This window comes from Salvelinus namaycush, chromosome 16 (assembly GCF_016432855.1).
Source record: "Salvelinus namaycush isolate Seneca chromosome 16, SaNama_1.0, whole genome shotgun sequence".
Classification (NCBI taxonomy): domain Eukaryota; kingdom Metazoa; phylum Chordata; class Actinopteri; order Salmoniformes; family Salmonidae; genus Salvelinus; species Salvelinus namaycush.
In genome coordinates, this window is record NC_052322.1 from 27,709,777 (window position 1) to 27,735,488 (window position 25,712).

At 45.4% G+C, this 25,712-nt stretch overlaps 1 protein-coding gene across 1 annotated transcript; it reads left to right on the forward strand.

Annotated features, from left to right (window-relative positions):
• The first annotated feature begins 13,175 nt into the window (after nt 1–13,175).
• On the forward strand, nt 13,176–24,954 carry LOC120061262 (DNA (cytosine-5)-methyltransferase 3B-like). Its single transcript, XM_039010949.1, has 21 exons — nt 13,176–14,728; nt 14,905–15,031; nt 15,307–15,366; nt 15,496–15,590; nt 15,702–15,779; nt 17,819–17,968; nt 18,122–18,229; nt 18,337–18,478; nt 18,747–19,034; nt 19,200–19,244; nt 19,359–19,438; nt 20,646–20,758; nt 20,914–21,097; nt 21,254–21,338; nt 21,678–21,823; nt 21,916–22,006; nt 22,299–22,447; nt 22,745–22,830; nt 23,386–23,455; nt 23,674–23,795; nt 23,907–24,954. The coding sequence occupies exons 1-21, from the start codon at nt 13,184–13,186 to the stop codon at nt 24,109–24,111; spliced, it is 3,969 nt and encodes a 1,322-aa protein (XP_038866877.1). The 5' UTR covers nt 13,176–13,183; the 3' UTR covers nt 24,112–24,954.
• Nucleotides 24,955–25,712: the final 758 nt, after the last annotated feature.

The following is a 25,712-nucleotide window of genomic DNA, read 5'->3' on the forward strand; positions in this document are numbered from 1 at the left end:
GATCCCACAAACTAAAGGTGGAAAAAGGCTGCCTAAGTATGATCCCCAATCAGAGACAACGATAGACAGCTGCCTCTGATTGGGAACCATACCCGGCCAACAAAGAAATAGAAATACTAGAATACCCACCCAAATCACGTCCTGACCTAACCAAATAGAGAAATAAAAAGGCTCTCTAAGGTCAGGGCGTGACATATCTGGAGTTGTAATGTTGCTCTTTTCAAATGTTGTTCTTTGTGGTTAAAGTGCAATTCATGTGAAATTCATATTATGAATTTGAATAAATATATATATATCTGTACACATTGTTTTTCTTACAATATTACATTTCAGGGAGCTGTCTTCTAAAGACAACCTGCAATGCTGCTTAGTACTGTAAAATAATTGTATATTACTGTAGGTATTTCCCTGTAAATTTACAGCATTATACTGGCACCACAGTTGCCAGTTTAATACTGTAATTTTGCTTTACAGCAGTGATGCTGTAATAGTTACCAGCATGATTTTCCTTACTGTAAAACATATTACAGCATCCCTGCTGTAAATGTACAGCTGGGATGCTGTAATATGTATGTCACATAAATCATGCTGTAAACTATATTACAGCATTACTGCTGTAAAGCAAAATTACAGTATTAAACTGGCAACTGTGGTGCCAGTATAATGCTGTAAATTTACAGGAACATTTTTACAGTGTACAGTCTCATATGGTGGGTTCCAATTTAGAACGAGGAACAGATATAGCCCTTGGTTCTCTCCAGACCTGACTGCCCTTGACCAGCACAAAAACATCCTGTGGAGTTCTGCATTAGCATTGAAGAGCCCCCGTGATATGCAACTTTTCAGGGAAGTTAGGAGCCAATATACACAGGCAGTTAGGAAAGCTAAGGATAGCTTTTTCAAGAAGAAATTTGCATTCTGTAGCACAAACTCAAAAAAGTTCTGGGACACTGTAAAGTCCATGGAGAATAAGAGCACCTCCTCCCAGCTGGCAACTGCACTGAGGCTAGGAAACACTGTCACCACCGATAAACCTACGATAATCGAGAATTTCAATAGGCATTTTTCTACAGCTGCCCATGCTTTCCACCTGGCTACCCATAACCCGGTCAACAGCTCTGCACCCCCCACAGCAACTTGCGCAAGCCTCCCCCATTTCTCCATCACCCAAATCCAGATAGCTGATGTTCTGAAAGAATCTGGATCCCTACAAATCAGCTGGGCTAGACAATCTGACCCTCTCTTCCTAAAATTATCAGCTGCAATTGTTGCAACCCCTATTACTAGCCTGTTCAACCTGTCTTTCGTATCGTCTGAGATTCCCAAAGATTGGAAAGCTGCCGCGGTCATCCCCCTCTTCAAAGGGGGAGACACTTTAGACCCAAACTGCTACAGACCTATATCTATCCTATCCTGCCTTTCTAAGGTTTTCGAAAGCCAAGTTGACAAACAGATTACCGACCATTTCAAATCCCACCGTACCTTCTCCGCTATGCAATCTGGTTTCAGAGCTGGTCATGGGTGCACCTCAGCCACGCTCAAGGTCCTAAACGATATCATAACCGCCATCGATAAGAGACATTACTGTGCAGCCGTATTCATTGACCCTCATAAAACTGACCATCCTACCGATCCTTGACTTCGGCGATGTCATTTACAAAATAGACTCCAACACTCCACTCAACAAATTGGATGCAGTCTATCACAGTGCCATCCGTTTTGTCACCAAAGCCCCATTTAATACCCACCACTGCGACCTGTACGCTCTCGTTAGCTGGCCCTCACTTCATACTCGTCGCCAAACCCACTGGCTCCAGGTCATCTACAAGTCTCTGCTAGGTAAAGCCCCGCCTTGTCTCAGCTCACTGGTCACCATAGCAGCACCCACCCGTAGCACGCGCTCCAGCAGGTATATCTCACTGGTCACCCCCAAAACCAATTCCTCCTTTGGCCGCCTTTCCTTCCAGTTCTCTGCTGCCAATGACTGGAACGAACTGCAAAAATCACTGAAGCTGGAGATTCATATCTCCCTCACTAGCTTTAAGCACCAGCTCACAGATCACTGCACCTGTACATAGCTCATCTGTAAATAGCCCATCTAACTACCTCATCCCCATACTGTATTTATTTATTTATCTTGCTCCTTTGCACCCCAGGACCTCTATTTGCACATTCATCTTCTGCACATCTACCATTCCAGTGTTTAATTGCTATATTGTAATTACTTCGCCACCATGGCCTATTTATTGCCTTACCACCCTTATCCTACCTCATTTGCACATACTGTATATAGACTTTTTCTACTGTATTATTGACCGTATGTTTTTTATTCCATGTGTAACTCTGTGTTGTTGTATGTGTCGAACTGCTTTGCTTTATCTTGGCCAGGTCCCAGTTGCAAACGAGAACCTGTTCTCAACTTGCCTACCTGGTTAAATAAAGGTGAAATAAAAATAAATAAATACACCCTCTTATGGGTCAAGCCCTTCAGGAAGACCACATGAGACATACACTACATGACCAAAAGTATGTGGACACCTGCTCATTGAACATCTAATTTCAAAATCATGGGCATTAATATGGAGTTGGACCCCCTTTGCTGCTATAACAGCCTCCACTCTTCTGGAAAGGATTTCCACTAGATGTTGGAACATTGCTGAGGAGACATGCTTCCATTCAGCCACAAGAGCATTGGTGAAGTCGGGCACTGATGAAGGGCGATTAGGGCTGGCTCGCAGTCGGGGTCCAATTCATTGCAAAGGTGTTTGATGGGGTTGAGGTCAGGGCTCTGTGCAGGCCAGTCAAGTTCTTCCACACCGATCTGTACAAACCATTTCTTTATGGACCGCTTTGTGCATGGGGGCATTGTCATGCTGAAACAAGAAAGGACCTTCTCCAAACTGTTGCCACAAAGTACAGAATCATCTAGAATGTCATTGTATGCTGTAGCGTTAAGATTTCCCTTCACTGGAACTAAGGGGCCAAGCCTGAACCATGACAAACAGCCCCTGACCGTTGTTCCTCCTCCACCAAACTTTACAGTTGGCACAATGCATTGGGGCAGGTAGCGTTCTCCTGGCATCCGCCAAACCCAGATTCATCTGTCGGACTGCCAGATGGTGAAGCGTGATTCCTCACTCCAGAGAATGTGTTTCCACTGCTCCAATGGCGGCGAGCTTTACACCACTCCAGCCAACGCTTGGCATTACGCATGGTGATCTTAGGCTTGTGTGATTCCTCACTGCTGGGCTATGGAAAACCTTTTCATGACGCTCCGGCCAAACAGCTCTTGTGCTGACATTGCTTCCAGAGGCAGTTTGGAACTCGGTAGTGGGTGTTGCAACCGAGGACAGACAATGTTTACGCACTTCAGCACTTGGCGGTCCCGTTCTGTGAGCTTGTGTGGCCTACAACTTCCCGGTTGAGCTGTTGTTGCTCCTAGAAGTTTCCATTTCACAATAACACCACTTACAGTTGACCAGGGCAACTCTGGCAGGGCAGAAATTTGACGAACTGACTTGTTGGAAAGGTGTCATCCTATGACGGAGCCACGTTGAAAGTCACCGAGCTCTTCAGTAAGGCCATTCTTCTGCCAATGTTTGGCTATGGAGATTGCTTGGCTGTGTGCTTGATTTTATACACCTGTCAAAAACGGGTGTGGCTGAAATAGCCGAATTCACTCATTTGAAGGGGTGTCTGTTATGCTGGTGAATGAGGACCCAAAAGCGACGTAATAGTAACAGAGTCTTTATTCCAGTATTAAACAAATAATGATTCTCCTGGATATTATCAATGGTCAATCCAAAACAGGAAACTGAAATCCTCTCGTCAACAGAGAGGAACGACTGGAGACGCGACCACAGACTGCAGGTCGCTTCAGGAAGGCACTGGCCGTAGCTGACATTGACACCTGCTCACACGCAGCATCTGAAGAAGGCAAAGAACACGACAGGGCGGAACAAGGACACAGGAACAGCAAACGTCAAACAAGAATCCGACAAGGACAGAAGCGGAAAACAGAGGGAGAAATAGGGACTCTAATCAGAGGGCAAAATAGGGGACAGGTGTGAAAGAGTAAATGAGGTCGTTAGGAGAATGAGAAACAGCTGGGAGCAGGAACGGAACGATAGAGAGAGAGAGCGGGAGAGGGAGAGAGGGAGGAGGAGAGAGAGAGAGAGAAAGAGGGAAAGAACCTAATAAGACCAGCAGAGGGAAGCACAGGGACAAGACATGATCAAAGACAAAACATGACAGTACCCCCCCACTCACCGAGCGCCTCCTGGCGCACTCGAGGAGGAACCCTGGCGGCAACGAAGGAAATCATCAATCAACGAACGGTCCAGCACGTCCCGAGATGGAACCCAACTCCTCTCCTCAGGACCGTAACCCTCCCAATCCACTAAGTACTGGTGACCACGTCCCCGAGAACGCATGTCCATGATCTTCCGTACCTTGTAAATAGGAGCGCCCTCGACAAGGACGGGGGGGGGGGAGGGAAGACGAACGGGGGCGCGAAGAAAAGGCTTGACACAAGAGACATGGAAGACAGGGTGGACGCGACGAAGATGTTGCGGAAGAAGCAGTCGCACAGCGACAGGATTGACGACCTGAGAGACACGGAACGGACCAATGAACCGCGGAGTCAACTTGCGAGAAGCTGTCGTAAGGGGAAGGTTACGAGTGGAAAGCCACACTCTCTGACCGCGACAATACCTAGGACTCTTAATCCTACGTTTATTGGCGGCTCTCACAGTCTGCGCCCTGTAACGGCAAAGTGCAGACCTGACCCTCCTCCAGGTGCGCTCACAACGTTGGACAAAAGCCTGAGCGGAGGGAACGCTGGACTCGGCGAGCTGGGACGAGAACAGAGGAGGCTGGTACCCAAGACTACTCTGAAACGGAGATAGACCGGTAGCAGACGAAGGAAGCGAGTTGTGAGCGTACTCAGCCCAGGGGAGCTGTTCTGCCCAAGACGCAGGGTTTCGAAACGAAAGGCTGCGTAATATGCGACCAATCGACTGATTGGCCCTTTCTGCTTGACCGTTAGACTGGGGATGAAACCCGGAAGAGAGACTGACGGAAGCACCAATCAAACGACAGAACTCCCTCCAAAACTGTGACGTGAATTGCGGACCTCTGTCTGAAACGGCGTCTAACGGGAGGCCATGAATTCTGAACACATTCTCAATGATGATTTGTGCCGTCTCCTTAGCGGAAGGAAGCTTAGCGAGGGGAATGAAATGTGCCGCCTTAGAGAACCTATCGATAACCGTAAGAATCACAGTCTTCCCCGCAGACGAAGGCAGACCGGTAATAAAGTCTAAGGCGATGTGAGACCATGGTCGAGAAGGAATGGGAAGCGGTCTGAGACGACCGGCAGGAGGAGAGTTACCTGACTTAGTCTGCGCGCAGTCCGAACAAGCAGCCACGAAACGACGCGTGTCCCGCTCCTGAGTAGGCCACCAAAACCGCTGGCGAATAGAAGCAAGCGTACCCCGAACGCCGGGGTGGCCAGCTAACTTGGCAGAGTGAGCCCACTGAAGAACAGCCAGACGAGTAGAGACAGGAACGAACAGAAGGTTACTAGGACAAGCGCGCGGCGACGCAGTGTGAGTGAGTGCTTGCTTTACCTGTCTCTCAATTCCCCAGACAGTCAACCCGACAACACGCCCTTCAGGGAGAATCCCCTCGGGGTCGGTAGAAGCCACAGAAGAACTAAAGAGACGGGATAAGGCATCAGGCTTGGTGTTCTTATTTCCCGGGCGATAGGAAATCACGAACTCGAAACGAGCGAAAAACAACGCCCAACGAGCTTGACGTGCATTAAGTCGTTTGGCCGAACGGATGTACTCAAGGTTCTTATGGTCAGTCCAAACGACAAAAGGGACGGTCGCCCCCTCCAACCACTGTCGCCATTCGCCTATGGCTAAGCGGATGGCGAGCAGTTCGCGGTTACCCACATCATAGTTGCGCTCCGATGGCGACAGGCGATGAGAAAAGTAAGCGCAAGGATGGACCTTATCGTCAGAGTGGAAGCGCTGAGACAGAATGGCTCCCACGCCCACCTCTGAAGCGTCAACCTCGACAATGAATTGTTTAGTGACGTCAGGAGTAACAAGGATAGGGGCGGATGTAAAACGCTTCTTGAGGAGATCAAAAGCTCCCTGGGCGGAACCGGACCACTTAAAGCAAGTCTTGACAGAAGTCAGAGCTGTGAGAGGGGCAGCCACTTGACCGAAATTACGAATGAAACGCCGATAGAAATTAGCGAAACCGAGAAAGCGCTGCAACTCGACACGTGACTTAGGGACGGGCCAATCGCTGACAGCCTGGACCTTAGCGGGATCCATCTGAATGCCTTCAGCGGAAATAACAGAACCGAGAAATGTGACAGAGGAGACATGAAAGGCGCACTTCTCAGCCTTCACGTAGAGACAATTCTCTAAAAGGCGCTGGAGTACACGTCGAACGTGCTGAACATGAATCTCGAGTGACGGTGAAAAAAATCAGGATATCGTCAAGGTAAACGAAAACAAAAATGTTCAGCATGTCTCTCAGTACATCATTAACTAATGCCTGAAAGACAGCTGGAGCATTAGCGAGACCGAACGGCAGAACCCGGTATTCAAAATGCCCTAACGGAGTGTTAAACGCCGTTTTCCACTCGTCCCCCTCTCTGATGCGTACGAGATGGTAAGCGTTACGAAGGTCCAACTTAGTAAAGCACCTGGCTCCCTGCAAAATCTCGAAGGCTGACGACATAAGGGGAAGCGGATAACGATTCTTAACCGTTATGTCATTCAGCCCTCGATAATCCACGCAGGGGCGCAGAGTACCGTCCTTCTTCTTAACAAAGAAAAATCCCGCTCCGGCGGGAGAGGAAGAAGGCACCACGGTACCGGCGTCGAGAGAAACAGACAGATAATCCTCGAGAGCCTTACGTTAGGGAGCCGACAGAGAGTATAGTCTACCCCGAGGGGGAGTGGTCCCCGGAAGGAGATCAATACAACAATCATACGACCGGTGAGGAGGAAGGGAGCTGGCTCTGGACCGACTGAAGACCGTGCGCAGATCATGATATTCCTCCGGCACTCCTGTCAAATCACCAGGTTCCTCCTGAGTAGAGGGGACAGAAGACACAGGAGGGATAGCAGACATTAAACACTTCACATGACAAGAAACGTTCCAGGATAGGATAGAATTACTAGACCAATTAATAGAAGGATTATGACATACTAGCCAGGGATGACCCAAAACAACAGGTGTAAAAGGTGAACGAAAAATCAAAAAGGAAATGGTCTCACTGTGGTTACCAGATACTGTGAGGGTTAAAGGTAGTGTCTCACATCTGATACTGGGGAGAAGACTACCATCTAAGGCGAACATGGGCGTGGGCTTCCCTAACTGTCTGAGAGGAATGTCATGTTTCCGAGCCCATGCTTCGTCCATAAAACAACCCTCAGCCCCAGAGTCTATCAAGGCACTGCAGGAAGCAGCCGAACCGGTCCAGCGTAGATGGACCGACAAGGTAGTACAGGATCTTGATGGAGAGACCTGAGTAGTAGCGCTCACCAGTAGCCCTCCGCTTACTGATGAGCTCTGGCTTTTACTGGACATGACAAAATGTCCAGCAGAACCGCAATAGAGGCAAAGGCGGTTGGTGATTCTCCGTTCCCTCTCCTTTGTCGAGATGCGAATACCTCCCAGCTGCATGGGCTCAGTCTCTGAGCCGGTGGGAGGAGATGGTTGAGATGCGGAGAGGGGAAACACCGTTAACGTGAGCTCTCTTCCACGAGCTCGGTGACGAAGATCTACCCGTCGTTCTATGCGGATGGCGAGTGCAATCAAAGAGTCCACGCTGGAAGGAACCTCCCGGGAGAGAATCTCATCCTTAACCTCAGCGTGGAGTCCCTCCAGAAAACGAGCGAGCAACGCCGGCTCGTTCCAGTCACTGGATGCAGCAAGAGTGCGAAACTCTATAGAGTAATCCGTTATGGATCGATCACCTTGACATAGGGAAGCCAGGGCCCTGGAAGCCTCCTTCCCAAAAACTGAACGATCAAAAACCCGTATCATCTCCTCTTTAAAGTTCTGATAATCGTTAGAACACTCAGCCCTTGCCTCCCAGATAGCTGTGCCCCACTCCCGAGCCCGACCAGTAAGGAGTGATATGACGAAAGCGATCCGAGCTCTCTCACTAGAGTACGTGTTGGGCTGGAGAGAGAACACAATATCACACTGGGTGAGAAAAGAGCGACACTCAGTGGGCTGCCCAGAGTAACATGGTGGGTTATTAACCCTAGGTTCCGGAGACTCGGAAGACCAGGAAGTAGCTGGTGGCACGAGACGAAGACTCTGAAACTGTCCAGAGAGATCGGAGACCTGAGCGGCCAGGGTCTCAACGGCATGACGAGCAGCAAACAATTCCTGCTCGTGTCTGCCGAGCATTGCTCCCTGGAACTCGACGGCAGTGTTGAGAGAATCCATAGTCGCTGGGTCCATCTTGGTCGGATTCTTCTGTTATGCTGGTGAATGAGGACCCAAAAGCGACGTAATAGTAACAGAGTCTTTATTCCAGTATTAAACAAATAATGATTCTCCTGGATATTATCAATGGTCAATCCAAAACAGGAAACTGAAATCCTCTCGTCAATAGAGAGGAACGACTGGAGACGCGACCACAGACTGCAGGTCGCTTCAGGAAGGCACTGGCCGTAGCTGACATAGACACCTGCTCACACGCAGCATCTGAAGAAGGCAAAGAACACGACAGGGCGGAACAAGGACACAGGAACAGCAAACAAGAATCCGACAAGGACAGAAGCGGAAAACAGAGGGAGAAATAGGGACTCTAATCAGAGGGCAAAATAGGGGACAGGTGTGAAAGAGTAAATGAGGTCGTTAGGAGAATGAGAAACAGCTGGGAGCAGGAACGGAACGATAGAGAGAGAGAGCGGGAGAGGGAGAGAGGGAGGAGGAGGGAGAGAGGGAGGAGGAGAGAGAGAGAGAGAAAGAGGGAAAGAACCTAATAAGACCAGCAGAGGGAAGCACAGGGACAAGACATGATCAAAGACAAAACATGACAGTGTCCACATACTTCTGTATATATAGTGTACGTGGACAACACCTGCCAAGTCACTGGTCTCAGAACAGAGGTCAGTTGTCATGAACAACAGAGAGCTATTGCATGCCATCATCTAGCGCATTGCGCCGCCATAAGCATAATTTAACATATTTCCTCTCAAAGGAAGTAGATTTCCCTTTGGGTAATGTAAAACAAATTGGGGACGTAATAGCATACTATTAGTGATAAGCACCGATATGGAAAGTCTATCAATAAACATATATACAGTGCATTCGTAAAGTATTCAGGCCCCTTGACTTTCTCCACAGTTTGTTACATTACAGCTTTATTCTAAATGGATCAATCTACACACAATACCCTATAATGACAAAGCAAAACCAGTTATTTTTTTGCTAATGTAATTCAAAAGAAAAAAAACTTAAATAGCTAATTTACAAAAGTATTCAGACCCTTTACTCAGTACTTTGTTGAAGCACCTTTGGCAACGATTACAGCCTTGAGTCTTCTTGGGTATGACACTACAAGCTTGGCATACCTGTATTTGTCCTGTTGCCCCAGTCTGAGGTCCTGAGTGCTCTGGAGCAGGTTTTCATCAAGGATCTTTCTGTACTTTGCTCTGTTTATCTTTCCCTCGATCCTGACTAATCTCCCAGGCCCTGCCACTGAAAAACATCCCCACAGCATGATGCAGCCACCACCATGCTTCACCATAGGGATGGTGCCAGGTTTCCTCCAGGTGTGAAGCTTGGCATTCAGGCCAGAGTTCAATCTTGGTTTCATCAGACCAGAGAATCTTGTTTCTCGTGGTCCATCTTGTTTCTCGTGGTCTGAGAGTCTTTAGGTGCCTTTTGGCAAACCCAAAGCAGGCTGTCATGTGCCTTTTACTGAGGAGTGGCTTCTGTCTGGCTGCTCTGCCATAAAGGCCTGATGAGAAGAAAAATAACAATTTAATAAATTTCAGAATAAGGCCATAACTTAACAAAATGTGGAAAAAGTCAAGGGGTCTGAATACTATAACTTATAACTTTCCACCGCCATTTCCCGCATAAATAATATTAATCACAAAAAGATCTCACCATGTTGAACGAACAAATTAGGCCCATCTGTCGGCATTTATAACAATTACACCAAAACTTTCCATCAGCTGTCGTGTTTTTTTATACGATATGACTTTACTCACATACAAACTGTGGATAGAAACGTGGATAATGTTAATCCATTCGTTTAACAACTAAATGACTCGGAGTTTGAGTCGAACCCAACTGAGCTTAGTTTCGACCGTCGCCATTTTAGACCCGATGGAGCTGCCATTTGACAACAGAAAAACTAGGCTACTGTAGGCCTATGCACAGAATGGTTCAACTAAATAGGACGGAATGGTCAAATTACTACACTAGATTTAACCTGTCCAGATTTAGGCATATTTCGGGAACGAAGGCGTTATGTTTCTATCAAGAAAGTACAACCCTGTGGTCCCCCTACCTACCCCCATGGTGTTTTTATAGTCTTAAATGTTGTTTTGTCGTGGAACGTGATGAATATGTGGGTACATTCGGTTACTTCCTTTTAGTGGCCACACTAGAAAGGTTCGATCATCTAAGATGCTGAGTAAATTTCGCCTAGATCCGTTTTGATGGGCATTATGGCTTTATAGTCTGCAACACCTTGTGGCTCTCAAAATGTCGTAAACACAACCCTACAATGATACAGCAATAGATTACGATGTTTCGCCTACGATTCTGACTTGGAAACTGTAAAACAGTGAGTGTTTCCATTGTTTCGATGGTTGGCGGGCGCAATTAGCTATAGCCTAGTTTGCGGGATCCGCTGTTTCACGTTGTCCAACCCCACTCAACATTAGCATAGAGAGATCATTGGTTGGAATCCGGCGGACGACACATAGCTATGGGGCTTCTGAACAGTCGCAGCGAGTTAAATATCCCGTATTCTCGGAGCCAAAGGGGTGAGTAGCTAGCTTGGCCAAACGACAGACAACGAGTTTGGGACATTGACAACGCCATGGAAAGGAAAGGAGAGCGAGGTGAGCGCACATGTCTGAACAATATTGAACATTTTCGATATATCGTAAGCAAATAGACAAGTAGCCTAGCTCATAGCCTCACATTAACTTTTACCAGGTTGTATTGTACTTTTTACGTTCACCAAGCTTTATAAATAGCATAGGTTACACATAAAACAATGTAATTGAAGGATATATACTTTTCTTTTACCAATATGTCTAAATAAATTATTATTGCTTGGAATGCTGAGAAATATATGTTTTGCCATTTTGGCTACAGTTTACCAGCCTTGTTGAAAACACTAGTCAAATATTGTTTATAACAACGTTCTAATAACATGTGGGACACCTGAACTAACACTTCTGCGTATGTTCTGTCCCCTCACGTTTTCTCTCAACACTGCATGGTTACTATACACGTGGCTGCTTGGGTCAGCATTGGTCCAAATACAATACATTCCTTCGGTGTTTTTGCGGGAAAAGAATATTAGCATGCGTAAATTTAGCCCTTGGCGATTTGTGTAAACATTTAAAATCAGAACATTTGATGACTATAGTGACTGTTAATATAGGCTATTTGAACATTCAGGAAGTTAACGTGAAGCACGAATGCACAAACCAAGAGCGCAGATGAATCGACACAATGTTACAACACCCGGAATCGTTCGAGAGCGATACAATGTTGCAGCAGCTATATCTAATACACTGTAGCGATAGCTTACTTTTATTGTAATTGCGATGTTCGATTCCTTCCCCCAACCTTTACAATACGCAAATGGGTGTTTACGTTGATGTTTACCAGTGCCTGAAAGTAGTCTTTTTGGTGGAGCTGAGTGTGCACTCCGTACTGAATATCAATTCATGCATTTAACACATACTATCACTTATACAAATACTAGGATCCTTGTTTTTGTTATTAAGCTACATTGTTATTGATGTGTGGTTTTGTTACAGGTGGAGACTTGGAGATGGCAGTGAATGTCCAAGTCAAGCCTGGTGAGAAACACAACCGCTATGAGCTGCTGGCTTGGCTCAATGAATCTCTACAGACCAGGTTCACTAAGGTGGAGCAAACATGCTCAGGTAGGCTAGATGCTCATTGTACACACTGTTGACAAGTTCTCTAGGCCTATGTATTGTCTCTAGATAATACACTGTTTTGTGTCTGATGTCATACTTAGAGAACATTCCTCTACATCAATGTTTTTATTTATTAAACTTTTATTTAACCAGGTAGGCCAGTTGAGAACTAGTTCTCATGTAAAACAATCATAGTTAGCTATTTTGTATGATTTCCAGGCATGGGGGTATGACTCAAAATGTGTGTGTTCCAGGTGCTGCGTTCTGCCAGCTGATGCATTGGCTGTTCCCTGGTTCTGTGGACGTACAGAAAGTGAGGTTCCAGGCCAGTGATGAGGTGGATGCCCTTCACAACTACAGTGTGCTGCAGGCCAGCTTCAGGAGGAGTGGGGTGATCAAAGTGAGTTACACTCTACAGCCATACACCCGTTCATGATATACTGCAGTCTAGTAGGACTGTGTGTAATCTGCACACAACGTCTTCATTCCATTGCTCTTATACATGTGTAGCAACACTGCAATTACTCTAGTAACAACATGGTGTTATGTAATTACAATATGTAATTTAGTACTTATTACATTTTATAACATGCATATTGTTACATGTAGTGATTTAATAATGCTGTGTAAAATCTCTCCTTCCCCAGTCAATCCCAGTGGAGGGTCTGATCGGAGGGAGCTCTGAGGCGAGCCTGGACTTCCTACAGTGGTTCAAGGTGTTCTTTGACTCCAACCACAAGGGCCAGGAGTATGATGCTCTGGAGTGGCGGGCTGGACAGAGCATGCCGCCTGCTAATGCTGCTAAACAGCCACAAAGACCCAAAGCCCTGACACAACTCAACTTCTGTGAGACTCAACTTCACGCTCTCTCTGTTCTATTCTTTAGTTTTTTTGTGTGTGAATTGCTAGTATGAAATTCTAGTCCACTGTATCCACTTTATTTGTGTTTTGGTTGCTCAGTGTTGTCATTTTTGTCACCCAAAGCTAGGGAAGTGGAAATGTCTGAGGGGCCCTGGCAGAACCAGGAAATGGCACTGGATGTTCAAACAGCAGAGGAGAAGGAGGATACGTTTTCCCCTTTCAGCCCCAGCCTGCTGCAGCTCATCCAGAAGCACTGGCCCAGCCCAGCAAAGCGCGGGACAGAACTTACCCAGGATCAGGTAGCCAGACACGTTCTGGGTCAGAAATACCCTCGGGACATCACCGCCGCCTGCTTCCAGACCCCCTACTGCCTCTACCTGTACCGAGGTGTGGAGCTGGGAGGCGATGGAGACCGGGAGACGGCCAGTGTGCTCCTAATGGGCTACTTTGACCAGGGGTCAGGGGTCAAACACGTGCGCCTGCTAGACACCCTTCAGCCCAGGGATGCCACAGTGTCAGCTGGTACAGCTGAGCTGAACTGTCTGGTGGAGACTCTGAGGAGGTTTGAGCTCCCCTTGGCGAACTTGGCTGTGTTCTACTGTGGAGACTCAGGGCTGAGCCAGGTGTTGGTGACCGGGCTCAGGGCCCTGAACCCTGGGCTGGTGTCCCTCTGTGATCTCCCTGGCCTGGCTGGACGGGCGTGTCACGTGGGCGTGACGGCGCTACCGGAGTCGGTCCTGGAGCTGGTTAGAGACATCCACCACCACTACTCCACCTACCCCACCACCAACGACAACCTCAAGGAGATATTTGCCGATGTGGCACCCTTGGACCCTCTCCTTCCCCTGTCGTCCCAGTGCCTTTTCCTGGGCAGGACGGTGCAGAGGATGGCAGACGCCTGGCCCGAGCTGCTCCAGTACTTTGAGTCCCGGGGCAATGAGGGGGACGCGGAGCAAGTGTGTGCCCGTCTAAGGGACCTAAAAGTCAGACTGGGCCTGCTGTTCCTGGGGCAAGCCTTGGAGCCCCTCTGTGCCTTCCAGGAGCTCCTTGAATGGGGCGACTCTGACGTGGCCAACATCCTACAGCAGGCCTCCAGCCTGGTGCACTCTTATGCAGCCAGCTTCCTCTGCTCGCCCGCCGTGGACCGCTTCCTGAGGCGGCGGGAGCCCAACCTCCTTGCCAACGAGAAGGACCACCTCCTGAGGGTGGAGGTGAACACGGGCGCCCGCGTGAAGGACTTCCTGTCGGAACATCAGGCAGAACTCAAAGACGATGTCGTTGACTCTTTCCTGGAGAGCAGTGTCTCCTTCTACAAGGCTACCACCTGGAGCCTGATGGAGAGCCTGCCACTGCCCAACGTGGCCCTGAAGAACATTCCCATCCTGCTGAGGCCTGCTGGGAGGCTGGAGGTGACGGGTAGGGTGGTGGCCGAGCTGGGGTCCCTCATGGGGCTGTGTGGAGTCCCGGGGGACATGGCCCTGCTGACCGATGAGTTCCTGGAGTATATGATCTCAGAGGGTGAGAAGCCTACCGTCGATTCTCCCTCCCCTGGGCCCACGGTGGAGCAGCACTGGAAACAGGTACTGAGGACCATGGGGAAGACATCTATCCTACGGAGGCTGATCTGCAGCCTGCTTACTCTCCCCTCTGGCTCTCTGCAAAGGGACAAGGTCTTCGCTCAGGTGTGTAGCTAACTGGACTAGACGGCACTGTTTGGGATATTATGTTGATGTGTTAGCTCTGCTGTAATGTATGCTACTACTATAGTCACATTGTTTTGCAATGTAGAAAAAAATGAAATCTGTTTTGTTTCTGTCTGTTAATATGTGTTGGTATGGATGTCTTTATATGTGTCCAGGCTACCTTGCTTGGTGTTGGTAGTCGGGATGAGGATGACTGGCTCACAGAAGAGACAGAACACAGTGAGGACGAAGGCATACCCTCATCACCCTCAAGTCCTCTGAAACAGGAGAGCAACTCATCTGGTAAGATTGTACTACATATTTACCGGAATGTGACACTTGACAAACTGTTTATTCAGAGCAGAGGTCTCCAACTCTATTTCTGTGTGCAGGCTTTTGTTCCAGCCCAGCAGTAACAGACTCAATTCAACTAAGCCTCTCCAGATTGAAGACCATTATTTGTTGTTCATTTGTAACAAGTGTGTGAGTGCTGGGCTGGAACAAAAACATTGCATACCCTGTAGGTGAATACGGATATACTGTATATTTAATAATTCCGATTGTTCCTATTGTTCAAGATTTGATTGACATCACAGAGCCTGCTGAACCCAGGCCTGTTCAGACAGACACAAGACCAGGTAAGGATAGCACTGAGCATCACATACACTCATTAAAGGATCATTGTCAGACAATTGTATCAATATTGTATATTTATATGTCCTCCAAAAAATATTGACCTCCTCATTGCAATTTGCCCACAATGGCAGCGCTAAAGATGACTGAGTCTATTGACGTTATTGATCTCGGTGACAGCGATGACAGCGATGATGACGTTATTTGGACTGCGACCACACAGCACAAGGTACATTATATTTTTGTTTAAATCTATTTCCTTTTTTTATATAAAATATGTTTATGTGCAGTGCATATATTATGGAAGCATAATATAAGTGTTTCTCTCACTGACCTCCAGCTTAAAGATGACAATGCCCTGCTGATGGCCACATCCACCCCTGATGGAACATCTAAGGCATCCTCCTGCCTGTACGAGGTAGGTACTGTTGACTCCAACAACAGATTGTCACTGTTATTATATTATACTGTTATATGTCTGTACAGTGGCAAGAAAAGGTATGTGAACCCTTTGGAATTATCTGGATTTCTGCATAAAGTCACAACAACAGACAAACACAGTCTGCTTAAACTAATAACACACAAACTATTGTATTTGTCTTGTCTATATTGAATAGATCATTTAAACATTCACAGTGTAGGTTGGGGAAAGTATGTGAACCCCTGGGCTAATAACTCAGGAGTCAGCTAACCTGGAGTACAATCATTGAGACGAGAATGGAGATGTTGGTCAGAGGTGCCCTGCCTATAAAAAACACTCACAAAATTTGAGTTCGCTATTCACAAGAAGCATTGCCTGATGTGAACCATGCCTCGAACAAAAGAGATCTCAGAAGACCCAAGATTAAGAATGGTTGACTTGCATAAAGCTAGAAAGGGTTACAAAAGTATCTCTAAAAGCCTTGATGTTCATCAGTCCACGGTAAAAGAAATTGTCTAAATGGAGAAAGTTCAGCACTGTTGCTACTCTCCCTAGGAGTGGCCGTCCTGCAAATATGACTGCAAGAGCACAGCACAGATTGCTCAATGAGGTTGAGAAGAATCCTAGAGTGTCAGCTAAAGACTTAAAGAAATCTCTGGAACATGCTAACATCTCTGTTAACGAGTCTACGATACGTAAACAGTAAACAAGAATGTTGTTCATGGAAGGACACCACGGAAGAAGCCACTGCTGTCCAAAAAAACCATATCTGCACGTCTGAAGTTCACAAAAGAGCATCTAGATGTTCCACAGCGCTACTGGCAAAATATTCTGTGGACAGATTAAACTACAGTTGAGTTGTTTGGAAGGAACACACAACACTATGTGTGGAGAAAAAAAGGTACAGCACACCAACATCAAAACCTCATCCCAACTGTAAAGTATGGTGGAGGGAGCATCATAGCTTGGAGCTGCTTTGCTGCCTCAGGGCCTGGACAGCTTGCTATCATCGACGGAAAAATGAAATCCCAAGTTTATTAAGACATTTTGCAGGAGAATGTAAGGCTATCTGTCCGCCAATTGAAGCTCAACAGAAGTTGGGTGATGCAACAGGACAACGACCCAAAACACAGAAGAAAATACATCTTCTGGAGTGGCCCAGTCAGAGTTCTGACCTCAACCCAATTGAGATGCTGTGGCATGTCCTCAAGAGAGCGGTTCACGCCAGACATCCCAAGAATATTGCTGAACTGAAACAGTTTTGTAAAGAGGAATTGTCTTGTATACTCCCTCTCCGGCCTCTAGGTCATCAGGCTGCTGATTATCCCGCACACCTGTCACCATTGTCTCGCGCACCTGGACTCCATCATCTCCTTGATTATCTTCCCTATATCTGTCACTCCCCTTGGATCTTTCCACAGGTGTTATTGACTCTGTTTTCATGTCGGTGCGTTGTTTGTGTTATGTGTTCATTGTTTCTTTTATTTATTAAAACACTCACTCCCTGAACTTGTTTCCCGACTCTCAGCGCACTCGTTCCAGGAATGGTCCAAAATTCCTCCTGACCGTTGTGCAGGAACTACAGAAAATGTTTGGTTGAGGTTATTGCTGCCGAAGTAGGGTCAACCAGTTATTAAAACCAAGGGTTTACATACTTTTTCCACCCTGCACTGTGAATGTTTACACGGTGTGTTCATTAAAGATATGAAAACGTTTGTGTGTTATTAGTTTAAGCAGACTGTTTGTCTATTGTTGTGACTTAGATGAAGATCAAATTGTATGACCAATTTATGCAGAAGTCCAGGTAATTCCAAAGGTTTTATACAATTGTTAAGTAGTATTATGTCATTAGTCTTGAAATTCTCTCTCTGCTTAGCTGAAGTGTGTAAAATAATCCTTTCTCTTTTCTGATTTACATTATCATGACAGTTAGCTTTGAGGCTAACAATGGTACATATCAGTGCATTTCGATGTTCAATCTCACCAGATGTGTTTTGCGGTGTATGGCTGACTGTGTGCTGTGCGTTTCCCTGTAGGATGAGAAGGGCTACAATGTGGGGGATCTGGTATGGGGACAGATAGAGGGATACTCTCTGTGGCCAGGGATTGTCCAACCCTGGAAGGGACGGCAGGCAGCCGAAAGCATCCGGAAAGTCGAATGGTTTGGGGATGGCATGTTTTCCGAGGTGAGGGGGGGAGAGGACATCATGTTTTTGTTGTTTTCAGTGTGTTTGTGTGAGTTATGAGTGTCCATATTTGATGGACAATAATGTTTTTTAAATTAGATTGTAAAGGTGAATTGTTGTGCCTATCACTCAGTGAAATTCTGTCTGTTTCAGATAAACACCCAGGGACTGCTGCAATTTGGAGCGTTTGCACAATTTTTCTGCGCAAATAGCTTCGCCACCCTCGTCACGTACAGGGATGCTATATTCCAATCTTTACAGGTCAGTCTGTCTATCTCTGCTTGTGTGTGAATGTCTGTGCTGTATGATTGTCGATTTGTATGTGTGTATCCCATCTGATTGTGTGTTGTTGATATGTAACCGTGTAGGTGGCTGCTTCAAGATGTAGGAAGGTGTTTTCCCCGGGCTCAGAGGAGCGGGAGGAGCACCTCAGGGAAATGGTGGACTGGGCCTTCGGCGGTTTCAAACCCACTGGCCCAGATGGGTTCCAACCACCACTCCAGACAGAGGGTAAGCTAAGAGGCTGACTAACATATCATTCTGTATCTACCCACTGGGCACACACTGGTTGAGGCAATGTTGTTCCCACGTCATTTCAATTAAATTACGTTGAACCAATGTGGAATAGACGTTGAACTGACGTCTGTGCCCAGTGGGTATTACATACATGATCCCTCTCTTTCATTTTGAAGATGTTATAACAACTTGTATGGGGAAAAAATAGATGTATTTTGTGTTAATGGTATACAGTATTTTGATGATGTTAATGATTTTACAGCTAAAGGGATTGCTAATGGGAAGCAACCGGACCAAAAAAAGGCAACATCCATCAACAGCAAACTGCACAACCTGCGCCAGGTGTCTGTGTGTCTCACCAAGCTCTCGCTGAACCTGGACAACGGCACCTTCAACCTCAGGCAGGAGGAGGATACAGGTGCCTCGTCCAACAAGGGGAAAAATTATCAAAATCCAGACTGCCAGCCAACACTCAAAATACAAAAGCAGCGGTACAACAAAAAAAAAGACCCAGGCTACGTCTATGAACATCCGGACCAGAAATACAGAGGTGGGCCTTCTCTACTTTTTCTTCACGCTGATATATCCTCTGTTACTAATTGTGTTTCAAATCACTTCCACCAGTGGTATTTCCTATTTGTTTACTTTTCTCAATGCACTGACACTCTCTGCCCACTCATTTAATATACTGTATTTTGTATCTTTATTTTCTCAGAGAAGATGGTTCAAAGGGTACAGAAAAAAAGACTGGACATTGAAGGTGAGAGCTTGTGCTGACATGGACGCACTTTTGTATTAAATAGTGGTATTGTGTTGGAAATCTGGTTCATTCATTGTTTTGTACACTCACTTTGTAATTTTCTATCTCCCAAAGCTTTCTGCCTGTGCTGTATGGCTGACGATATAGAGATTTTCCATCCACTGTTTGAAGGAAGCCTTTGCCTTAAATGCAAGGTAAAGCAAAACATATATTCATCTTGTGGTTCTTGCTACATTTCACCATGTTGTACAGGTCGGAGAGGTTACAAAAACATACAGTACCAGTCAAAAGTTTGGACACACCTACTCATTCAAGGGTTTTTCTTTATTTGGACTATTTGAGATTCTTCAAAGTAGCCACCCTTTGCCTTGATGACAGCTTTGCACACTCTTGGCATTCTCTCAATCAGCTTCACCTGGAATGCTTTTCCAACAGTCTTGAAGGAGTTCCCACATATGCTGAGCACTTGTTGGCTGCTTTTCCTTCACTCTGCGGTCCAACTCATCCCAAACCATCTCAATTGGGTTGAAGTCTGGTGATTGTGGAGAACAGGTCATCTGATGCAGCACTCCATCAATCTCCTTCGTGGTCAAATAGCCCTTACACAGCCTGGGGGTGTGTTGGGTCATTGTCATGTTGAAAAACAAATGATAGTCCCACTAAGCGCAAACCAGATGGGATGGTATATTGCTGCAGAATGCTGTGGTAGCCATGCTGGTTAAGTGTGCCTTGAATACTAAATAAATCAGACAGTGTCACTAAAGCACCATCACACCTCCTCCATGCTTCACGGTGGGAACCACACATGCGGAGATCATCCGTTCACCTACTCTGTGTCTCACAAAGACAAAAATCTCAAATTTGTACTCATCGGACCAGAGGACATATTTCCACCGGTCTATTGTCAATTGCTAGTGTTTTGTTGGCCCAAGCAAGTCTCTTCTTCTTATTGGTGTCCTGTAGTAGTGGTTTCTTTGCAGCAACACAACTGATTGGTTCAAACGCATTAAGAAGGAAAGAAGTTCCACAAATTAACTTTTAACAAGACACACCTGTTGATTGAAATGCATTCCAGGTGACTACCTCATGAAGCTGGTTGAGAGAATGTCAAGAGTGTGCAACACTGTCATCAAGGCAAAGGGTGGCTACTTTGAAGAATCTCAAATATATTTTGATTTGTTTAACACTGTTTTGGTTACTACATGATTCCATATGTGTTATTAAAGAAAACCCCTTGAATGAGTAGGTGTGTCCAAACGTTTGACTGGTATTGTATATGTTAAACAAAATGTATATTGGGTGTGTTGCCTCCATTTTTTCAGATGGTCATGTCTTCCCTAGTTGTGCCAATTTCTAAATCTTTATATGGGAAGTTATAACACTGACTACTCTTCCCTACAGGATAACTTCACTGAGACTCTCTATCGATACGATGAGGATGGCTACCAGTCATACTGTACAGTGTGCTGTGCTGGCCTGGAGGTCATCCTCTGTGGGAACGACAGCTGCTGCCGGTGAGTAACAGTATTTGCTACTAACGCTCTCTCCAGTGGAGGCTGGTGGAAGAGGGACCGTCCTCCCCATTCTCACTCCACCAGCCTCCTTTGTCATTGTTTACCCTAAACCTTCCAGACATGGATCATGGTCTAACATATATGTCTTCTCCCAGCTCCTACTGCTTGGACTGCCTAAACATCTTGGTTGGCCCAGGTACCTTTGACTCTCTGAAGGAGGTGGATCCATGGATCTGCTACCTGTGTGAACCACACAATGCCCACGGTGCCCTGAAACCCCGTCTTGACTGGAGCATCCGTGTCCAGGAGTTTTTTGCAACTAACAGTGCCTTTCAGTTTGTGAGTGGCCCCGCAATTCATCTTTTCTTGTAGAGCTACCTTAGAATGGAATGCTTTTTGTTTTGATTTGATGTATTAGTAACATTTATTTACATACCGGTACTGCTCTTATTGGTCAATAACCAAATGAGTGTGCTTAACCTTTGCCCTCTCTAGGAGCCCGATCGGGTATACCTGTCCATCCCTGCCAACCTGCGTCGACCAATCAGCGTCCTCTCACTGTTTGATGGGATTGGCACAGGTTAGCTGCAGTGCCGGAATTCCTCCATTCTAATTCTACTCTGTGTTGTCCTGGTTCTGCTGACAAAAATACTACTGTATTTTGTGTTGTTTTAATTCTACTCTAATTTTGATTCCACTATTATTTGTTTTGCTTCTACTATGAAGATCTTACTGTGAATATTTGACTATTCCATTTGATTCTAATTCTACTGTTTTTCTACTGTTCTGATTCTACTGTGAAAATTATATTATACTCCTTTAAGGTCTAACGAGAAGAGGAACTTCAATAATCAGAGACTTTGCACAGTAGCACTTAACCAGATTATGAAGGAGGACATCTGTTTTATTTGACCCTTAGGTTACTTGGTGCTGAAAGAGCTGGGATTCAAGGTGGACAAATATGTGGCCTCGGAGATCTGTTCGGAGTCCATCGCCATTTCCGAGATCAACCATGAAGGCAAGATCATACATGTGGATGATGTCCGGCTCATCACCAAAGAGCACGTACGTCTTATAATGTGAGCACAGCGCTTTTACTGTCGATTTGAAACATTGGTCAGTACTAAAACAGACCTCACTACTCTTGTCCAATGCAGATCCTAAAGTGGGGTCCGTTCGATCTGCTCATTGGTGGGAGCCCTTGCAACGATCTGGCCATGGTGAACCCAGCACGGAAGGGACTGTTTGGTATGTCTGGGACTTGAATAGTTTACCTTGTGAGATCAACAGAGTAAAAATATATTTTAAGTATTTTCTACACATTTTGTAGTGTGGCTTATAGACATTACCAGCAGAGTGCAGTGTACAACAGCGTGGTTAGTTTGGAATAGGCAAGTAGAGTGCAACATTTGTGTTAGCTCTAATGTGGATATCAGCTCTGCAATGTTGTTCACTGCCTAGCTACAGTGCATAACCCAACTTCCCCGACTATTCCCCTGTGTAATGGGTGCTTATTACATCTCTGTCATTCTGTCTGTAGAGGGAACGGGGAGGCTCTTCTTTGAGTATTACCGGCTTCTTCACATCATGAAGCCCAAAGAAGACGACCAGAGGCCGTTCTTCTGGTTTTTCGAGAACGTGGTGTTCATGAACAACCACCACAAGGTCGACATCTGCCGCTTCCTGGAGGTTAGCTAGCCCCATTCACTCTCCTCTTAGAACAGTTGTATCGTGCTGTGTACATTTTTGTCTCCAAACATTGGGAATTCTAATGGGAAACTTAGGGTTCAAGCTTAAAACGAAATTTTGGCGCTTATATTTCTGGGTCTTTCTGGTTTTGGTCTGGGTCTCAGAATGAACTATTTTGAAGTCAGAAAATATAATAATGCACATGAACACAGCACCAGATCTCTTGATTTGTATACAAATCATACTGTCTAAATGTTCTCTAGTTTAGAACCCAAATAACTGACAGTTTGTTCTCAGTGCAACCCGGTTCTGGTGGATGCGGTGAAAGTGAGCCCGGCCCACAGAGCGCGATACTTCTGGGGCAACATCCCTGGGATGAACAGGTACGTGTCTGCACCCTGGACCAAACTAAACCACTCAGCTGATCCATGATCCTTTCTCATCAACCCCTTTGATTATTGAAACCTTAGATGAAAATGATTTATTCAGTGCAATTGATCTCTATAGTCTACTGATATGTGGGTCTTCGCAAAAACCCAGGACCACACCAGTATGACAACATCTTTAGGCCCATCTCTCTGTGATAATAATATTTCACGTTTATTTAACCAGGTAGGCCAGTTGAGAACAAGTTCTCATTTACAACTGCGACCTGGCCAAGATAAAGCAAAGCAGTCCGACACAAACAACAACACAGTTACACATGGAATAAACAAACATACAGTCAATAATACAATAGAAAAAGTCTATATACAGTGTGTGCAAATGTAGTAAGATGAGGGAGGTAGGCAATAAATAGGCCATAATGGCAAAATAATTATAATTTAGCATAACTCACTGGTGACCCCGTCTGTCTGATTATCTCCTTGGTGATGGGTCTGCTTCCTGCCTTTAGAAATCTTCTTAGGTTTTGTTCAATGTGTCTGATTCTGTTCTAGACCCATCATTGCATCCCAGAACGACAAGGTTATTCTCCAGGACTGCCTTGAAAGGGGAAGAGTTGCCAAGGTCAGAAAATGTTTCAAATGAATTTTCTATTGAATCTTCATTTAACTAGGAAGTCCCAATCTGATCCTCTTTGGTTGTTTTCAAATGTTGTTGTCCTGTTTTTTTATTTGAGTTAGTCTACCCATCTTTCTTTAGAACCTGTGACTGTTTGTATCCAAGCATTTCCTGGTGTCTTACTTTCTTGTTTTCCTTTGTTTATTTTGTATTCTATTGTACAGTTCACAAAAGTGAGGACCATCACCACCAACCCGAACTCCCTCAAGCAGGGCAAGGACGTGAGCAAGCTCCCTGTATCAGAGAAAGGCGTGGATGACAACCTGTGGATCACGGAGTTAGAGAAGTAGGCATTTTGAAATATGGCATTTAATTTTTTATCACTTATTTTCATATATTTTTTTGAAATTCAGTGGAAATTAAAGATGTTCTCTTCTCTTCTGCCTTTCACTTCAAGGATCTTCGGCTTCCCCAAGCACTACACCGATGTAAAGAACATGAATCGCCAGCAGAGGCAGAAGGTGCTGGGGAAGTCCTGGAGTGTGCCTGTGATCCGCCATCTCTTTGCCCCACTGAAGGACTACTTTGCTTGTGAACAACTTCCCCCGGTCCTTTCACAGCCATGGGGGAGGGGTCAATCATGGTGTAGTCCCCAGGAGTGACAGTCAGGTTCAGCAAGGGCGCTTACCCTCCACCCTACGGGGCTGTGGCCAATAAGAGAGAACAAAATTAACAAAACAAAAAAATCTACTTATCTGATCTTTTTAATCTTTTAATTGTTCTACTTAAACCCTTTTATGCATCTCTTTTATTATTGTTTGTTCACACTGATTTTTTCTTACCTGACACAAAGGCCAAGCAAGAAGAAATGGATCGAAAGAGCAGACACATCTTACTAAGACAAAGCTTCTTCATCATCATCGTTGGGTTCACAATCTGATTGTGTTAATAGTTCTGAGTTGGATAATCCTCTCATTGGGTTATTATTAATTTATGTCTCTATTTTTATGGAAAAATTACTTGATATTTGGCCTCTATTAGATGGCTTGAGATTTCATGTATGTTCGTTTTTTAATGAGGTCATGTGATGTCAATGGCCTCCCTACTATGAGCACTGTCACTTTCTGTCCAAGTCAAAGCTGTGACATGCAGGGATGTTCTCAACAAAGATGGTTAGATCCAGCAAGACTACCTCTGTGTTGCTTTATGCCAGCCATATGAGAAACACTCAAACATATCTGCTGCTAACAAGCCACCTTCTACTGTAAATATAATGTAACTTTGTAAATAGAATTGAAGTTGTTATGGTATGATAATACTGTAAATAATTTGGTCAGATATTGGATGTTTTTATAAGATTCCTTTATTGTGTGAAAGGAGGCAGACAATCATGTTCATTTTTTAAATCTTTCTTAAAAACTGATTGCTATTGTGTTAAGCCAAGGGCTATATAGTGATGTCTTATTTAAAAATGAATAGTACAAATAACATTTTTATGAAATGTTTAATATGATGTCATGGTTGCGTTTTATTGTATCGTCAATCGTCAAAAATATGCATTGGGTGATTTTGCAAATGGTGATTGTAGTATGTGATACAAATGTAATCCAAATAGATTATTATAATAATTAGTATAAATTAAAGATAGACTCAGTGATATGACGTAGATGCAGAAAGTAAACAGCATAGTGGGTCGATTTCCGCAACAACTAAGAGCGTTGAAGCGCGAGGCTCAACTTCTCAGCTGTTTTGATGCCCTGGCTACCACGCTGTGAACCCGTGCACAGATACTGTGTGTGACTGTGAGAGTAATGTCTTGCATCTCGCTCATCTCAATATCTGCAGTGCTGCTCGTGGCAACATCATTTCACTGAGTCTACCTTTAAACTACAATACTTGCCCAAAAGACCATCGGGTCACATATTTACATTTCAACCAGGCCTACCTCAAAGCAGCGAACCGGTCAGCACTGGGAACAACCACTGGTCTTTCATCCTAATGAGCTCCAACATGTATTTTTTGTCAATCGGGTTCGGGTCTGATTTGTTCTTGAGACTAGTAGTATCACATCTAGTAATAAACACTACCAACATTTTGCACCCAAGAGGACCTCTAGTGCATACATTGCTTTGTAAGTGTGTAGTTTGTGGTCAAGCCTTTAGTGAAAAAAGCCCATTCAGAAGAAATGGCCCTTTCATATCACAGAGGAGCCTTTGGTGACAACATTACAACCATCTACATTCTAGAATAAAAGGATGAAGTC